Here is a 20,197-nt window from a genome sequence, read left to right on the forward strand (position 1 = left end):
CTTTTCTAGTGTAAGACAAAAGTGAAACTGCTTCATAAGCTACCAAAATGAAGATCGTTATCTATAATTTCGATCTGCATTACAGTATTCATGAAAAGCAGTTCACGTGTTCGATTAATGTGAGTTATTCTCTTCATTCTTCTCCTATGTCAAAACATGCTTCATATTTATTTTTAGAACGGAAGTACTATTTCGACAATGACAGTAGTAACAATAAACTTTATTAAGTTTTAAAATGGCATTTAAAAGTTATTCAACTCTTTCTCAATGTATTTGAATAAAAAAGATTATTTAAATGATCATATTTTATTGTTATGGAAAATTACGACAATGTACATGACTTACGATATCATTGCACAACTTTATGCGCAGACGGCGCGAAAATTTAAACCCCCAAACTACGTTAAGAGCAATAACTCCTAGTCAACTGACAGTTTTGAGATTAACAGACAAAAGGTACATTGTAGATCCCATCTTTCTGAATTTTTTAAATGAATGTCAGATTTTCTTTATCTATATTTTTTAAATGAATGTCAGATTTTCTCTATCTATATTTTTTAAATGAATGTCAGATTTTCTCTATCTATATTTTTTAAATGAATGTCAGATTTTCTCTATCTATATTTTTTAAATGAATGTCAGATTTTCTCTATCTATATTTTTTAAATGAATGTCAGATTTTCTCTGAATTTTTTAAATGAATGTCAGATTTTCTCTGAATTTTTTAAATGAATGTCAGATTTTCTCTATCTATAGTGGTTTTCAAGAAAATAGACAAACTTGCATATAACCCCTATGTTCTACTTTTAGCCATGTTGACCATTTTGGTTGGCAGGTGGAGTCATCAGACACATTTTTAAAATAAACACCCCATGATGGTTGTGGCCCAGCTTGGTTTAATTTGGCCAAGTAGTTGTTCTATGAAATGTTTTTTTGCAAGCATGAGGATCTTTGATGTAGATCACCTATGGTTTTCAAAATAATAAACAAAACTTGCATTTCACCTCCATTGATCTATTTTTAGCCATGTCGGCCATCTTTGTTGACAGACAAGTCATCTGACACATTTTTCCACCTGGATACCCAAATGTTGATTTGGGCCAAGTTTGGTTAAACTTGGTTTAATAGTTTAGGAGGAAAAGATATTGGTAAAAGTTAATGGACGAAGACAATAAACACCTTGAAGTGATTAGAAAAGCTCACTTGGCCCAGAGGTCCAAGTGAACTAAAAATGAAACTCAGTAAAATAAACATGTTTTGCAGCGAAACCATGTAATTATAGGCACATCTTCGCTCATGAATCCAAACTTTCAAAAAAAAAAAATGGTTACATCAGTTATCTTATGTTCTTCTGAAGTATTTGCTTAAAATAAGAGTGAAAAAAGAATGTTAGTAAAATGACCTTTTTACCTTTTGGCATTCTCAATATTGATAATATCGGTAAAATATTGCAAAGTGATGAAAGAAAAAAATAGAAGGAAACTAAAATATCTGCACAAAATTTTGGAAACCTCTGGCGAAAGACCTAATCTGTCTAAAATTAAAGGTGAAGTGAATTTCAGTACAATGCAATGCAAAAGTTTTCAGGTTGCTTGATTGGCAACCTAATATGAACAAATAACAAAATAAATGGAAAATTTGTTGATGCCTTACTTGTATATAACATTTAAAAGGGGCATTACTCAAGAACAGTAAAAGTGACACCACAGAACTTGATCTATGTTTTGTGGTAATAAAAATTGTCTACAAGTTTCTTCACATTTGGTTGAGGCAAACTAAAGGGAAACCAATTTTGGGAAGAAGGTACAGACATACAAGGGTAGCACTTAATGCCCCTCCAGTGACAGCGGAGGCATAAAAGATTATTACCATTATATAAAGCCCGTTTTTCTCTGTCATGGTTTTCTTTCGTCTTATCATGTTCCTTTTCCTGTTCTTCAATAATCAACAAGACACCCATAATCTGTACTACGGTTGGTTGTTTGTTTGGTTCTGAAGTAAAAAATATAATTATTACAGCTATGTCATATTCTGTAGAATATAGTATCATTAATGTTTGATACAGTTCTAACATGAAGAATCCAATTTAGTTATAAACTTTAATCTCAAATTAAATATGGATTATCTCCCTTATGTTAAATAACTACTCATAATTTTAGCAAACTAATTTAGCTGTCATATCAGCTGCCAAAACACAATTTTGTCATGAATCCATCAGTGTCCTTTGTTTGATATGCACATAGACCAAGGTGAGCGACACAGGCCCTTAAGAGCCTCTAGTTAAATAAGGCTACTGATCAGGACTCTTTCAGTTTAAAGTATATTATTCCATATTTTATATTGGAAATTTCCAATTAAAACGATAGTCTATTCATTTCACTTTTGAATTTCTTAATGAAATTTTAACAATAAATTGACAACTTTAAAGGAAAAGAATGTACAAATAGTATGTGTGATTATCAGGGGCCATTCAGGGTTAGAATGGAAGCAATTATGTTTTGGGAATACAATTTAACAAGATACTCTGGATTACAATGATGTATCTTAAGATCTGTAAATGAATTTAATGAAATGGTAACAAATAGAGAATCCAAATGACTTTAGTCATAATAATAAAACTATAGGCTCTTAAGAGCCTGTGTCGCTCACCTTGGTCTATGTGCATATTAAACAATCATGACAAAATTGTGTTTCGGTGATAATGATGTTTTTGAAGTTCTTACTTTATTGAACGTTCTTGCTACTTACAAATATCTCTATCTATAATGAACTTTGCCCATTAGTTACAGAGGAAATTATTTTGTAAAAATTTACAAAAATTGACCAAGTTAATGAAAATTGTTAAAAATTTACTATAAAGGGCAATAACTCCTTAACAGGTCAACTGACCATTTTGGTCATGTTGACTTATTTGTAGATCTTACTTTGCTGAACATTATTGCTGTTTATAGTTTATCTTTATCTATAATATTATTCAAGATAATAACCAAAAACTGCAAAATTTCCTTTAAATTACTAATTCTGGGGCAGCAACCCAAAAACAGGTTGTCCGATTTGTCTGAAAATTTCTGGGCAGATAGATCTTGACCTGATAAACAATTTTACCCCATGTCAGATTTGCTCTAAATGCTTTGGTTTCAAAGATATAAGCCAAAATATACATTTTACCCGTGTTTTATTTTTAGCCATGGCAGCCATCTTGGTTGGATGACCAGGTCATCGGACACATTTTTTAAACAAGATACCCCAAGGATGATTGTGGCCAAGTTTGGTTAAATTTGGCCCGGTAGTTTCAGAGGAGAAGATTTTTGTAAAAGTTTACAGACGACGGACGACAGACGCCGGACGCCAAGTGATGAGAAAAGCTCACTTGACCTTTCAGGTCAGGTGAGCTAAAAATAACATTGACCCAAAACTAATTGTACATTTTACCATCATTCTATACATCAAATGTAGTAAACCTATTGGATACAGTTTAAGAAAATTAGACCAAAACACAAAAACATAACTATAACCACTGAACCATGAAAATGAGATCAAGGTCAGATGACACCTGCCAGTTGGACATCATGACATGTACAACTTACAATCGTTCCATACACCAAATATACTAGACCTATTGCTTACAGTATCTGAGGTATGGAGTTGACCACCAAAACTTAACCTTGTTCATTGATCCATGAAATGAGGTCAAGTGAAAACTGTCTTATGGGCATGAGGACCTTGCAAGGTATGCACAAACCAAATATAGTTACCCTTTTGCTCATAATAAGAAAGAAATTTACAATACCAAAAATCATAACTTTTTTTTCAAGTAGTCAATGAATCATGAAAATGAGGTCAAGAACAATGGTTATCTGACAGACGGAAACTTCCTAACATAAGGCATCTTTATTCAAAATATTGAGCATCCTGGTCTTCCATCTTCTAAAATATAAAGCTTTAAAGGAGTCAGATAAAGCCACCGCCGTAGAAGCCGCTAACTTTGCAATTTTGCACATTTTTTTTATATATTAACTGTAACTGTGACCTTTGACATTTGACCTCAACATTTTCTTATTATATGTGACTATTTATCCAAGTAATTCAGGATTTGGAAACAAAGTGACTAGCAGAAGGGTAAACCTTTATACCTTGGTCTACTTCAAAGTATGGGGTATTTTAAGAAGCAATAAAGAGCTGTGCCATGATCATATGATAAGCTTGTTGCTTTTTCAAGGAATAAAGTTCTTAAACTCTTCAATTTCATATTAGAAATTTATCCAAAAAAAATATAGGGAGGCTATTTAAATAGATACTAGAACACACCCGTGAAATCGCAGGCATATAGAGCTTGTAAACTGTTGTAGGATTATTTTTTGTAAAAGATATTATGGATGGAGAATTTCACAAAAGGTATTAAAAGCCCTCTCCCTTTTTCCAAAGTCCGATATTTGTTTCCTTTCTATTAAATACAATTATTTTCATGTTTCTGGCCTCAGACCACAATTATTCTTATTTTGCTAAAATGAATCTTTTGGTAAAAGTCAAATTAAGTTAAAAATTTGCACCGCTTCAAACATGAAATAAATGTAAATGCTTATATATATATATAGACCATTATAAGTCTAACAAAGTATGCTTCTAGGACAATCCATCAGTGCTTTTTCTTTTGAGAGCCTTATTAACATGTCAATGGTGGGATATGAATCTTGTATAAATGACTAAGACCGACTGAGGCCCATTTGATGAATGGTCGGAGGGGTCCTGATCCCGAAATCCCAGGCTTAAAAAATGAAATCCTGAGATGCAGAATTTAAAGAAATTCATATCCCGAAATCCCGAATTCGAAAAATATGTTTCCGGATCCAGTAAGGATCAATCCCCAATCCCGAGCTTAAAAACACCCGATCCCGACGTCCCGAAAAAGGTCCTGCCTCCCTCTAATCTCTACCCTACTTTCATTTTTGCCAAATCACTACTTTCACTTTCAACAATAAATTTGTATGCCCCATTATGGGCATTATGTTTTCTAGCTGTGCCTTCGTTCGTTCGTTCGTCCTTCCGTCCATCTGTTAGTAAATATAGTGCCGATGTGGCATCTGTGTACTATGGACACATTTTCTATGGGTGCTATAAACAGTTTCGTATAAAAAACTAGGGGTTATTCCCCGACTAAAAATAACCATGGAGGGAAACCCCTGTTTACTTACTCAATTGGTGAAAAAGTATTATGTTTTTTGTATTTGATTGTAAAAATTAGTTAATTAGCTTTGAATTAAAACAGGTTGAAGGATTGAAATAATTTTAAAAATTATATTAACTTTACATGTTTTGAAGGGAGACAACACTAAACATCCTGTTTTTTTGGCAGTGAAAATTGAAAACTTATATGCAGCCACTGTAGCTCTTTTCGGAGCAGGAAACCGTACCCTGAAACAAGATTTTTTTGAAAGGCCAGGTAAAAACCTACAAATTTCATACAGTTTTGATTATGTAAAATGTGCATGGATCATGTCTTCATGGGTGTGCACATGACCTGGTTTCAAGTTTTTTATGTTCAAATTAGACCTTTTTCCCCCCATGTTCATTGGATGGAATATTTTTAATATATTAAAAGTACACATTATTTTTATTTCATTATAAACTAGAGAACATTCTGATTCCAGTGATATCTAGTTTTATACAAGTATCTTTATTAATCAGTCCACCACAAAGGGTCACTTATGCATGGTCCCTCAAAATGTGACGTCATAGAAAAAAAACTGTTGATTGCACCCTTAAGGGTGCTATAAACAGTTTGGTATAAAAAAACTAGGGGTTATTCCCCGACTAAAAATAACCATGGAGGGAAACCCCTGTTTACTTACTCAATTGGTGAAAAAGTATCATGTTTTTTGTATTTGATTGTAAAAATTAGTTAATTAGCTTTGAATTAAAACAGGTTGAAGGATTGAAATAATTTTAAAAATTATATTAACTTTACATGTTTTGAGGGGAGACAACACTAAACATCCTGTTTTTTTGGCAGTGAAAATTGAAAACTTATTTGCAGCCACTGTAGCTCTTTTCGGAGCAGGAAACCGTACCCTGAAACAAGATTTTTTTGAAAGGCCAGGTAAAAACCTACAAATTTCATACAGTTTTGATTATGTAAAATGTGCATGGATCATGTCTTCATGGGTGTGCACATGACCTGGTTTCAAGTTTTTTATGTTCAAATTAGACCTTTTTCCCCCCCATGTTCATTGGATGGAATATTTTTAATATATTAAAAGTACACATTATTTTTATTTCATTATAAACTAGAGAACATTCTGATTCCAGTGATATCTAGTTTTATACAAGTATCTTTATTAATCAGTCCACCACTAAGGGTCACTTATGCATAGTCCCTTAAAATGTGACGTCATAGAAAACTAGAGGCTCTAAAGAGCCTGTGTCGCTCACCTTGGTCTATGTGCATATTAAACAAAGGACACAAATGGATTTATGACAAAATTGTATTTTGGTGATGGTGATGTGTTTGAAGTTCTTACTTTACTGAACGATTTTGCTTCTTACAATTATATCTATAATGAACTTTGCCCATTAGTAACAGAAGACTATATTTGGTAAAAATTTACATAAATTTACCAAATTAATGAAAATTGTTAAAAATTGACTATAAATGGCAATAACTCTATAAGGGGTCAATTGACCATTTAGGTCATGTTGACTTATTTGTAGATCTTACTTTGCTGAACATTATTGCTGTTTACAGTTTATCGCTATCTATAATAGTATTCAAGATAACCAAAAACGGCAAAACTTCTTTAAAAATTACCAATTGGAGGGCAGCAACCCAACAACCAGTTGTCCAATTCATCTGAAAAATTCAGGGCAGATAGATATTGACTTGATTAACAATTTAACTTCTTGTCAGATTTGCTCTAGATGCTTTGGTTTCATAGTTATAAGCCAAAAACTGCATTTTACCCCTATGTTCTATTTTTAGCCGTGGCGGCCATCTTGGTTGAATGGCCAGGTCATCGGACACATTTTTCAAACTAGATACCCCAAAGATGATTGTGGCCTAGTAGTTTCAGTGGAGATTTTGTGAAGATTACTTAGATTTATGAATAATGGTTAAAGATTGACTATAAAGGGCAATAACTCCTAAAGGGGTCAACTGACCATTTTGGTCATGTTGACTTATTTGTAGATCTTATTTTGCGGAACATTATTGCTGTTTACAATTTATCTCTATCTATAATAATATTCAAGATAATAACCAAAAACAGCAAAATTTCCTCAAAATTACCAATTCAGGGGCAGCAACCCAACAACCGATTGACCGATTCATCTGAAAATTTCAGGGCAGATAGATCTTGACCTGATAAACATTTTTATATAATGTCAGATTTCCTCAAAATGCTTTGGTTTTTGAGTTATAAGCCAAAAACTGCATTTTACCCCTATGTTCTATTTTTAGCGGTGGCGGCCATCTTGGTTGGTTGACCAGGTCACGCCACACATTTTTTAAACAAGATACCCCAAAGATGATTGTGGCCAAGTTTGAATTAATTTGGCCCAGTAGTTTCAGAGGAGAAGATTTTTGTAAAAGATTACTTTAATTTACGAAAAATGGTTAAAAATTGACTATAAAGGGCAATAACTCCTAAACGGGTCAACTGACCATTTTGGTCATGTTGACTTATTTGTAAATCTTACTTTGCTGAACATTATTGCTGTTTACAGTTTATCTCTATCTATAATAATATTCAAGATAATAACCAAAAACAGCAAAATTTCCTCAAAATTACCAATTCAGGGGCAGCAACCCAACAACCTATTGACCGATTCATCTGAAAATTTCAGGGCAGATAGATCTTGACCTGATAAACATTTTTACCCCGTCAGATTTGCTCTAAATGCTTTGGTTTCTGAGTTATAAGCCAAAAACTGCATTTTACCCCTATGTTCTATTTTAAGCCGTGGCGGCCATCTTGGTTGGTTGACCGGATCACGCCACACATTTTTTAACCTAGATACCCCAATGATGATTGTGGCCAAGTTTGGTTTGATTTGGCCCAGTAGTTTCAGAGGAGAAGATTTTTGTAAAAGTTAACGACGACGGACTACGGACGACGACGGACGTCGACGACGACGGACGCAAAGTGATGGGAATAGCTCACTTGGCCCTTCGGGCCAGGTGAGCTAAAAAAACTGTTGATTGCACCCTTAAGGGTGCTATAAACAGTTTGGTATAAAAAAACTAGGGGTTATTCCCCGACTAAAAATAACCATGGAGGGAAACCCCTGTTTACTTACTCAATTGGTGAAAAAGTATCATGTTTTTTGTATTTGATTGTAAAAATTAGTTAATTAGCTTTGAATTAAAACAGGTTGAAGGATTGAAATAATTTTAACAAGAGGCTGTCACAACGACAGCAAACCGAATTTATTAACATTAATTTGTGTCCTGGCAATATCACAAGAACCATTACTGATGAATGGTGAAAGTGAAAATCGTCAATATCAAATTTGACCTCCATTTTGTCATCAGTATCAACATATTAAAATTTGAAAAGCTTAGATTGAATGGTTCATGAGTAAATGCAACAACCTGAATGGAAACGCCATTTTACGATCTTTCAAAAACCATAACTCCTGAACAGTAAAAGTCAAAATCGTCATTATTGAACTTGACCTCTATTTTGTCATCAGTAACAACATATTAAAATTTCAAAAGCTTTGGTTGAATGGTTCATGAGAAAATGCACGGACACGACGGGAAAAACCATTTTTCAATCTTTCAAGAACCATTACTCCTGAACGGTAAAAGTCAAAATCATCATTATTGAACTTGACCTCCATTTTGAAATCAGCAACAGCATATTAAAATTTCGGAAGCTTTGGTAGAACAGTTCATGCATAAATGCACGGACACGACTGGAAACTCCATTTTTCAATCTTTCAAGAACCATAACTCCTGAACGGTAAAAGTCAAATTCGTCATTATTGAACTTGAACTCCATTCTTTCATTAGTAACAACATATTAAAATTTGGGAAGCTTTGGTAGAACAGTTCATGTGTAAATGCACAGACAACTCCATTTTTCAATCTTTCAAGAACCATAACGCCTGAACGGTAAAAGTCAAAATCGCCATTATTGAACTTGACCTTCGTATAGTTGTCAGGAATAACATATTAAAATTTTAAAAGCTTTGGTTGAACGGTTCATGAGTTAATGCACGGACAACATTTGATTGCCGCCCGCCCGCCCGCCTTACATCCCCAAATCAATAACCGACATTTTTGTCACAAAAATCCGGTTAAAAATTATATTAACTTTACATGTTTTGAAGGGAGACAACACTGTAAACATCCTGTTTTTTTGGCAGTGAAAATTGAAAACTTATTTGCAGCCACTGTAGCTCTTTTCGGAGCAGGAAACCGTACCCTGAAACAAGATTTTTTTGAAAGGCCAGGTAAAAACCTACAAATTTCATACAGTTTTGATTATGTAAAATGTGCATGGATCATGTCTTCATGGGTGTGCACATGACCTGGTTTCAAGTTTTTTATGTTCAAATTAGACCTTTTTCCCCCCATGTTCATTGGATGGAATATTTTTAATATATTAAAAGTACACATTATTTTTATTTCATTATAAACTAGAGAACATTCTGATTCCAGTGATATCTAGTTTTATACAAGTATCTTTATTAATCAGTCCACCACTAAGGGTCACTTATGAATGGTCCCTCAAATGTGACGTCATAGAAAAAACTGTTGATTGCACCCTATAGTGTCGATGTGGCATCCGTGTACTATGGACACATTCTTGTTTCCACATGTTTTACTTATTTTAATACATATGCAGCTGGTGTCATCCCTTAAATAGTAAACATTTCAAAGAAAACAGTAGACAGAATACAGAGTGTCTCTATATATTAAAGTAGTATAATCGTAGTTTACATGTAGATTAACGCGAAAAATAATTGTCCACTATAAGGAGGTATTGTGGTTCTTGCGACCTAAACACCATGATATGGAGAACGCTCTGATTGGCGTATTTATTATTCAGTTTTGTTATCTATCATACGAATAGTTGTACTTGTGCCTGTTTCAAACCAGAAGTCTTTCCTATGACTAAAAGTCAGTCTGATGACGGTATCAATATCCGGACTCCTTTTTTGTTGTTTTTCTCAAAAAATAACTCAATCTGAATAATCATTAGAATGGATGACAAATGCGACTATGTATGTTACCTATAGAACACACAGGCATGATGATTAATGTATCGTGGAAGGAAGAGAAGTGACGCACAAAATGAGGTCTTCTCATTTAATAGTATAGAAAAACCAGTCACCAAAATTTCATGAAAACTGCTCTAATCACTTTTGAGTAATTGTCCAAAAACTGGAAAATTCACCCTTTTTATGAATAAAATCCCACAACTCATAAACGTAAAATCTAAAATTTATAAAAATCCAAAGGAAGATTACATAGATATAAACATTTTACCAAAGTTTTATGCCAACTGGTTAAAAATGTTTTCAAGTTATTGTCCTACATGTTGACTATTAATGGAAACACAGACGGGCTAACAGACAATATTATAACATAATACATCATGTAAATGGGAGTATAAAATCTAGAGCCTTTAAGTACTTTGCTGAACTTTTTTGATGTTTACAGTTTATCTTAATCTATAATAATATCAAATGAATATTCAAGATAACCTAAAACTGCAAGATTTCCTTTAAATTACCAATTGAGTGGCAGCAACCCAACAATGGGTTATTAGATTATTAACACTAATAGAACTTGACCTAATGAAAATTATTATCCCATGTCAGATTTGCTCTAAATGCTTTTTGAAATAAAACCTGAAAAACTGCATTTTATCCCTATGTCCTATTTTTAGCAATGGCAACCATGTTTTTTGACAAAACAATAAATTAAAAACAAATTTTATTCTACATACTCTAAGGATCATTCAGCTTTAGTTTGGTTGGAATTGGTACAGTAGTTTCAAAGGAGAAGATCTTTACAATAGTTAACACCCGAGGGACAACGGAAAGATGCCAAATGATGGCTTAAGATTACAGTTCCTTGGGAATGATGAGCTAAACACATTTAAATTCGTCTTTTAAGGGAAATTACTCCTATAAGTTTGTACCAAAAACCTCTACTGTAATTAAATTTTGCTAGTTTAATTTTCATTAAATTATGACAAATTGTTTACTAACCCTTTAACAAAAATAAAAAAAAATTTTAAAACTTGAACCACATGGATATATAACAATTTGATGAACACTAATTTTGATCATGGAGAAGCTTAATTAGAACTTGATTAGTGTTATGTACCACCTTAAAATATGACTAATTTAAAATCTTCTCAATAGACTCTGTAAATGCATGTCTCTTTCAAGCAGTATCAAAATTTGCAATCACTTACCATAACAAAGTGCATCTAGTATTTTTTCCACATGCCTTTTGGCATTTGGGCTAGTAGCCATCTCTAAAACTGCTCGTGCAGCTGTAGATTCTGTAATGGAAAAAGCATAGAACAAGGAATTATTGGAATCTAGAATAAAATTTGAACTCTGGAAAAATTGATGAGAAATGTATGATGAAAGAGGGACAAAATATACCAGAGGGACAGTCAAATTCATAAATCGAAAATAAACTGACAACATCATGGCTAAAAATGAAAAAGACAAACAGACAAGCAATAGTACACATGACACAACATAGAAAACTAAAGAATAAGCAACACAAACCCCACCAGAAAACTAGGGGTGATCTCAGGTGCTCTGGAAGGGTAGGCAGATCCTGCTCCACATGTGGCACCCCTCGTGTTGCTTATGTGATTACAAATCCGGTAAATAGTCTAATTCGGTAGGTCACATTCATGAAAGGGAACTAACAACTAAAGAGGGTTACCCATTCAAGGTTAATTTTATTTTCTGACTTACTTAATGTCTGAACTAACTGCATGGCCAACCCTCCTAAATTGGGTTAGTTTTGGTCAAGATTTCTGATAAATTTGCCAGAATTCAAAATTATTCCAGATTCAATTAATTCCTTGTTATAAAGGTTAGGTGTTTTAAATCACAAATAACTCCCACACAAATATGATACTTAAGTATTACTCTTAAATTTTACATATGAGAATTCTAATTAAACTGAATTATTTTGTGTAATTTATTTTTAAATGTATAATCATCTAAAATTGTAAAACTATGACATGAAAAAACATAAAGATCAATCTTCTGTGCTCACATACATCCCCTTAATAAGGTGCAATTGGTACAAAAATTTCACCAAAATTTTAAACATTTTTTTAATTACAAATTTTATCTATTACAACTTTATGGTTCAAATTTAAACCAAAAAATGATTGATTTTATCCTCAGATAAATATTAAAATGTGAAAAGGTTTCTGCAAGACTCCAGGTCTGAAAAGTGCAGAATATCATTGTATTTTGACAAAATATCAAAAATGGGCTGAATTTGAAGCCTAGAATGGTACTAACATTGATTTTGTGTTTTTAATTAAAAATAACATTATTTAACTTTTATATTGCTATATATTAATGAAACTTATGGTCCTACATCCTGTGGATATGCTGTACTTAAATCATTGCACATGGTCATGCTTTCCTTAAATCTATTAAATGTGTACTAATTGATACTTTAGTCTGGACTATACAGAGAACAATAGCTGTTGTATTTGTTAGATGGGACAATAGGACTTACAAAAGTTTAAATGGACAGGTAACTTGCAGGTAATCTGTGGAAAACTGTGATAGGATTCGCAATAATAAATTGTTTTTATATTGTGCTCCCCAAAGTCAGGAGCGAGGGATTCAGCAGTTGTCATTAGTTGCTGACCATCATACAGGTCTTTCATTTATTGTTTTGTCATTAATTCAGTAGTAGTTTTTTGGTTGAATTCTTTCACATTTTGTCATATCAAGACCTTTTATAACTGGCTATTTTGGACATCATCCCAAATGTCTTATTTCATACTATTTCGTGCATTTTAAGTGATTATATCTTCAAAGCAAGCACCAGGATAGGTATTTTTCTGGATTACTTATTCCATTTCTTCTTCAACAAATGTATTTCAATATACATGTATACATGTATCAACTTTCGTTTTGTTATATTGAAACTAACCAGTGAACTTACTTATTGTTGAATGCATCTTAAACAAACTTTCTAACTATAGGTAACACTAATTGATTTATATTGAATTAAAAACTTATATTTACCAATATAAGGGCGATTGTATTCTTCTTGAAAAGATATTGTTGATCCACTCTGCCTTGACAATTCCATGTCATACTCTGTTATATCTTCAACTGGTTGAGCTACACATGCTACAGCACCTTTTTAACATATATATACAAATGTATACTTAGTACATGATAAGGACATGATAGGGAACGTTAGGAGTGTTTGCTGATCTTGTTTTTTAGTTTTTGTTAGATGTTGGGAATCCTCTAGTTTTATCCATGTACATGATTTACTGCCATTAAAAATTTGCTTTCCAACTCCTTCCTACCTTTCTTTCATAATTTTATCACATAAAATTGAAAAAAAAACATATATGAATATCTTATAAAATACATAAGAATGATTTTTTTGGGGATCAATTCAGTTCAAAAATGGTAAATCTTTGTTTCACTTTCAATGTTTTCATTCTTTTCTTTTTAATGGCTGAACCAGTGGTGGATCCAGATATTTTCAAAAGGTGAGAGGGGAGGATGGTGTCCACTGACTGCCTAAGTCATACCTTAGTGATTCCTTATATAATCAACCATTTTTTTCCACAAAAGAGGGGAGCATGGATTCAAAGCTGCATTCATTGAGGTAGAATAATTCATTTAAAGTGAATAACTCATTAGCGATATTTTTTTTATAGCTTTTTTGAACAAAATTGAACAAACTGGCTGCTAAAAGTGAATTACTATTTGACTTTCACTTTCATTAGTAATTGAACAAAAAAATTATTATTTTTATTTTTATGTATATCTCCTAGCAAATGCCCCTTTAAAGATGTTTATCTAAAAATGTGCTGATATGTACTTGAACATAACAGATCTATAACTGTAAGAACCATTAAATCTGGCGATGCTGGTCCAGGACTAGTTAAATCCTGTATGAACTATTATCTTCTGAGCTGTTATAAGTCAGTGGTTACAAACACAACTCACCAATTTCTTTTGATTCATGTGAAGGCTGATCTTGCTGAGGTGGCTAAAATAAAAGAGGAATATTACTTGTGTATAATGCAAGTGCATAAAACATAAACTAGGAAACGGACATGTCAGTAAGGCAGTGTTCTAGGATTCCCATTACCCGTTACCCGGGGTAAGTGGATTAGGACAACGGGTAAGTCATTTTTTAGCCTTTGTCACCTGGTGGTAAGTCAATTTTCAAGTTCGGGGAAGCCGAAAAACTCTTGAAATTTCCCGGTCCTCTTCAATTTTCCCATATCTGCTTTTTATTTTTATTAAATCACGAGAAAAAACTTTGATAAAAGATCGAAGATTTTGTCGATGTCTATCGGCGCTTTTATTCAAGCACTCGTTTACTAGGTGTAATCAAGCGCAAAAGAGACCACATTCTTCTCCTATCATTCTTAAAGTCGGTCACGGTGTCGGTAAAATCGGGACAATCCGGATTGATAACTGGTGCTTAAATCGGGACATAAACGATTTTTTTTCTTGTCATCGGAGGAAAATAAACTTACAGTTGCATTTATTATAGCTCTTAATAAATGACATAGTAATAACTATAACATATTTGTCAAATTTAGTAAGAAATCGTTTTTTTTTAAATTTTGTACAAAATTCAATCGTATCCGAATCCAGCTTTGTTCAGTAAATTACAATATTCAAAGTTATTATGGCGGGTAAGTAATTTTTTTATTGATCTTACCCTTGGTAAGTCAAGGTGCCAAAAAAATCCTAGAACACTGAGTAAGGGCCCCCCTGATGCATACAATGCAAATGTTCATAAGGTATCTATTTTATCAAAATAAACAGCAATCTATTCAGGATGTGTTCTTAATTCATATATGTTCTGTTAAAATCCAAGCACCATGTATGCCTACAGTTTTAAAAAAAAATGGCTGGATCCACCCCTGCCCTGTTAAAATCCAACCACCATGTATTTTGGTGGGCATTTTCATAAATGGACCATATATTTGGTGGGCATTTTCATAAATGGAGGCAACCAAAAATTTTGACACAGAAAATGATACCTTTTAATTTAAAAAAATCCTTGCAACAAAAATGAATCTCAAAATTTATAATTCTTTAAACAATTACTAAGTTTTTACACATTTTTGACTTGAGGAAACGATTGGGAATGTATAATATATAGGTAACAGAAGATGTGGCATGAGTGCCAATGAGACAGCTCTCCATCTTAGTCACAATGGCTATATTGTATATCAATTTTCAATGACATCAAACCATATGAAAATATCTCTCGAATTTTTTTTCTTCAACAAAGAGTAAGTTTTTACCATTTTTTACCATTTTTTAAATTTGCCATTCACTTTGAAATAACTTAAGACACCTATATATATTTATATATACAACTCGTTTAAACATCAACCCAATAATGTTAGATCTGTATAAAAAATTTGCGAAAGCAATTTTACAGATCTAACATTGTTGGGTTGATGTTTAGACGAGTTGTATATACAGAATGTACACAGCCATGTATCACCATTGCTGCTGGTGATGAGATGAATAAATCTGTTGTAGAGTTGTCACTTGTGCAGACGTACTAATATATATATATATTGCTGAAATTGGAATCATTAATCAGGAAAAAAACATTTTGCAAAAAAAAACTATCATAAAAAGATTTTTTTTTTTAAATTAAACAATCAAATTTAAAAAAAAAAATGCTATGAATATCAACATAATACCCAGAATGATTGTGCATAATTTCATTGACCTCTCTATAAATATACCATATCATTTTTACTCACAACTAATTCTACTTCAGGAATCAATTTAGAATACTTGACCATATTATACCTTTATATAAATTTTCATTGTAATCCTATCAGAGAAGGAAGTTTCTCATGTATTCACGATTTTTTAACAAAAATTGAGTTTCTTCCCTTATTAATGAGCCCAATTTCACCAAAACATACTCTGCACATAGACTGTGAAAAATTTCATTGGCCTCCTATCTTACATTTTGGACTTTTTGTGTTAACAAAACTGAAAACTGTAGGGCTCATACAAAAGTCATCCTTTTTAATAGTCAAATTACTTATTTTAAAATAAACAGCTAAAACTCTTATATATGAAGTCAATTGATGGTTTCAATCATTTTAGATTTTGTAAATCATGTATGTTTGATCACTTTGTTTATAGTTTCTGTCTATAGTTCATATTTTTTAAATAATAGTCAGAATTAAAATACCCTTATAAGTCAAATATAGTCCTTTTTAAAAGGACAATGACTCTTATTTATAAGTAGTCCTCTTATGGTTTCAATCATATGAGCATTTTAAATTTATGTATTGTGGATCAGTTTAGCTGTGTTCACTTTCCAGATAAAAGTACCACATTTAAACATTTTAGTAGATCTTGAATTGCTGAAAAAAAACATTTTCATATTCTGTGAAACATTTATTTATAATAGACTTTTGGTATGAAGATTTAAAATTGATAAATGACTATGGATGCTATAATATTGACCTGGCTTTGGGGTAATTAATGATGTTGAGATTGCAAAATGATTACCATATTCTTCTTTACATAGTCACAGTCTGAAAATTGCCTTGCATGCTCTGTCCATGGCACATCATTTGGTTCCCATTTTGCTAGTTCTAGTTCACAACAAAAGCATTTAACATGATCCCCAGAACCAGTATAATAAAATCCTGCTGTTGCAAGATCATCAGGTGATGGTACTTCTTTAGGCCACCCAAGAAAAGAATTCTGTCTTACTGTAAAACTATTCCATTTTTTCTGGCTAGTTCTACCGGTAGATAATTCTTGACAACTCAATCCAGTTGAAGGTTGTTCTGCAGCTGGAACTGACCCTGTCTTAAGAAGAAAAATAAAGAAACTAAGCAGTTTGTAGGGCAAACAGTATCTTAACATCAATGAATTTTGTAGACATGATATATATGATATATATAATATATATAATATATATATCATGTCTACAAAATTCATTATATATATATATATAGTTGACCTATTGCTTGCAGTATCTGAGAAAAGTTCAAACTAATGAAACTAATTATATTAAACAATAAACCATGAAAATGTGGTCAAGGTCAGATGAAACCTGCAAGACTTGCATGCACACCTTACAATAATGCACTACACCACTTAAAGCTGCCTTACTGCTTAGTTTCTGTGAGATGGATCTAATCATGTAACTTTAACCTAGATCAATGGTCCATAAAATTATATCTACTGAAAGAGATACATGTTCTTTTAAAATAGTCAGTTGACCATTGAAATTTTGAACACAAGTATCAACATAATAAATTTTGAGATTGTATCACAGTGAGAAAAATATTGATCAGACACAAAGCTGTATGGTGACCTATAGTTGCATGAATGCATCTATGTTAATTGGACTCTGGTGAATACTTGTCCAATTGGCTATCTCATTAGACCCCCCTCCTTACTACATCTCCTTATTTCCATACAAAACTACCTACTTGCATTGAGGAACTGTAACCAGAGTCAATTGTGATTATTTTTGCAGTTGTCTCCTCACATCTTTGTTGTTCACCTTGATTGTATACATTGTGAACATAAATCTCTTCAGGGGATACATTGCATCTTACAGATGTGGTTCTATTGCCTATACTTTGAATGAAACTGCAACAGGGTGAGATTCTTTTATGAGTATCAACCATATCATGAATGTAATACAAATCTCCAGGCAGAATTATCCGGCACTTAAAACATTTGATCTGCTCATTTTTATAAATAAATCCAGCAGCTGCCATTGTAGAAAAAGAGCGGAATGTTTGAGGGCATTGTGAGAAAGAGGCAAGACGCACTATTTCACATTCAAATCTATTCTGTGATAAAGCTGTTGAGAGACATTGGGAAGCATCATCTAGAGAATTTGGATGGGAACCCATACCTCTTTTTCATCCAAGCTATAATTCAATATCTGTTCCTGAAATTAGATGTAATCTGATTATTAGTCTAGTTTGGTTGCAGAAGTGTTTAAAATGTTATTCATATTTGTAAACATTCTGCATTATACAAAGAATATCTCCATGGTATAATTTACTGAAAGTGTAAAATGAAAACTATCCATTATAATATATTACATATTTCTTATCTATCCAAGAGTAACAAACTAAAAACTAAAGGCTCTCAAGAGCCTGTGTCGCTCACCTGACTCTACTAGGATACTTAAATAATGATTGAGGCCAAATTTGGTTTAATATTGTATTCCATTCTGTGGTTCTCTAATATAAGATATTTGCATGTATTTCTCATAGGGTCCTAAGTTAAACTAAGTACCCCCCCCCCCCCCCTTTTTCTTGGCTGTGGTTTTCTACAACAGTTTGACACCTGTATTGTCAGATTAACTCTTCAATCCATTTAAATCCTGGAGGTCATGTTTTGACATATGTGTATTAGTTCGAGATAAATAATGAACTTTGAATGCTTTAGTTAACCTTGGGACAGATATTTAGTTCGACTCAACCGAAATTTTGACTAATCATCAGGAGTCGAAATACATACATTTATATGGAAGAAAGTTCGAGACCATGTGAAAACTTCAACTCATCCGAAATTTTGAGTCAACTGTATATCATTTGTTATCAAATTTCAAAACTGTACTTGTTAAACTTGTAACAAATCTGATTTGACAGATTGTAATAAAATTAAATAAACACAGAATGGGTTGAATAAAGATCTGCTGAAATTTGACAATAAATTTATTAATATACCCCTCCTCTAAAACAATCGAAAAAGGTGTTAGTCCCCCTGTGTTACATAGTGGTGTACAAGTCTGTTCATCCATCACAAGTTTGAGTCAAAATGATAGTTTTAGTACCACTTTACCTAGTCTTCAGGGGTTCAAATTAACATTTGATACTGGAAGGTCCTGGACCTTTGATACTCCAAACTGAAAGGTCCACAACCTAAATTCCAGGTCCTACTTTTGCTTGAAATATTTTATAACACAGTAAGATACAAAATTAATGTGCTTTTGGTTTAGGTTATCTTGTTTCATTGTCAGTGTCACTGTTGTATAATATGTTCAATAATAAATGAAATTTTCTTGTATATTATGAATTCATATAATCATTTTTTTGGGGGGTATTTGAAAGGGTGTCACTGTTGGTAGGTGTGTTGTAACAACGACTGGTAATTAATTACTAATTATACCATTATCTCAGGGCTCACACTACATCAGCTCCTTTTTAAAAGCTCACTAAAGCTTGTGTTACTTTGTTACATTGTATCATATCTAGTTGCACTTTTTTTTAAAATAAAGTACGAAACTCCTCAAAATTGAGAAGAAATTACCTCTTGTAATAGCAGTTATATGTTTACACTTTAAACACATCTACATGCCATATCAACATTTATTAATGATAAAGAAAAATACTGTCACTTTGTATTGGATGTTGACATGGAAATTTGTGAACTAAAAGTAATTTTGATTTTCTGCTTTTTCTTCCTTTTCAATATATCTTTTGAGTTTTAATTCTAGTGCATATATATTTCATAATCTTAGACGTGTTTTGTCACCAGCCTGACATTATTATTTTTTTTATTGTATTTGATCGGAAAACCCGGAATTAGCCATTCCACCCCTGAAATATGATCCGGTATTGTAATTGTCTTCATTTCGGGTTTATATGGCATCCATCGTTTTTCAATGTTGATTTTGTCAGTCAGATATGGTTTCACTCGGAATTACAAATTACCTGTCGTGAATTGTGGTATAAAGCTAGCGGTTGAACAAAATGAATATTGCTGTCGTGAATATGAATATTGCTGTCATTAATAATAAAGATGAAAATATATTTTGAGATAGTTAAGTTGGAAATTTTGGTAAAGAGGTCTGCGAAGTTAATTTTTATTTTCTTTCAAATCGAAGGTCTGTCAGGCATATATAGCTAGTAACCAAAATGAAAGTCCGCTTGCAATACTTTTAGTGGAAGGTCCCGGACCTTGGACCACTGCTAAT

General features: G+C 32.6%; 1 protein-coding gene across 2 annotated transcripts in view; it reads right to left on the reverse strand.

The window, feature by feature from the left end:
- LOC139518911 (baculoviral IAP repeat-containing protein 8-like) overlaps positions 1 to 20,197 on the reverse strand; it is a 64,012-nt gene that overhangs the window by 12,914 nt on the left and 30,901 nt on the right. For both annotated transcript variants that reach the window (XM_071310595.1, XM_071310594.1), the window contains 6 exons: positions 17,691 to 18,160; positions 16,756 to 17,061; positions 14,197 to 14,239; positions 13,252 to 13,368; positions 11,430 to 11,519; positions 1,870 to 1,992 (listed from right to left, as the gene is read on the reverse strand). In XM_071310595.1, coding sequence (XP_071166696.1) covers positions 1,870 to 1,992; positions 11,430 to 11,519; positions 13,252 to 13,368; positions 14,197 to 14,239; positions 16,756 to 17,061; positions 17,691 to 18,122 — 1,111 coding nt within the window. In that variant the 5' untranslated portion in view covers positions 18,123 to 18,160. The remainder of the gene's footprint in view (positions 1 to 1,869; positions 1,993 to 11,429; positions 11,520 to 13,251; positions 13,369 to 14,196; positions 14,240 to 16,755; positions 17,062 to 17,690; positions 18,161 to 20,197) is intronic.

The sequence above is a fragment of the Mytilus edulis genome, chromosome 4, assembly GCF_963676685.1.
Source record: "Mytilus edulis chromosome 4, xbMytEdul2.2, whole genome shotgun sequence".
Lineage (NCBI taxonomy): Eukaryota > Metazoa > Mollusca > Bivalvia > Mytilida > Mytilidae > Mytilus > Mytilus edulis.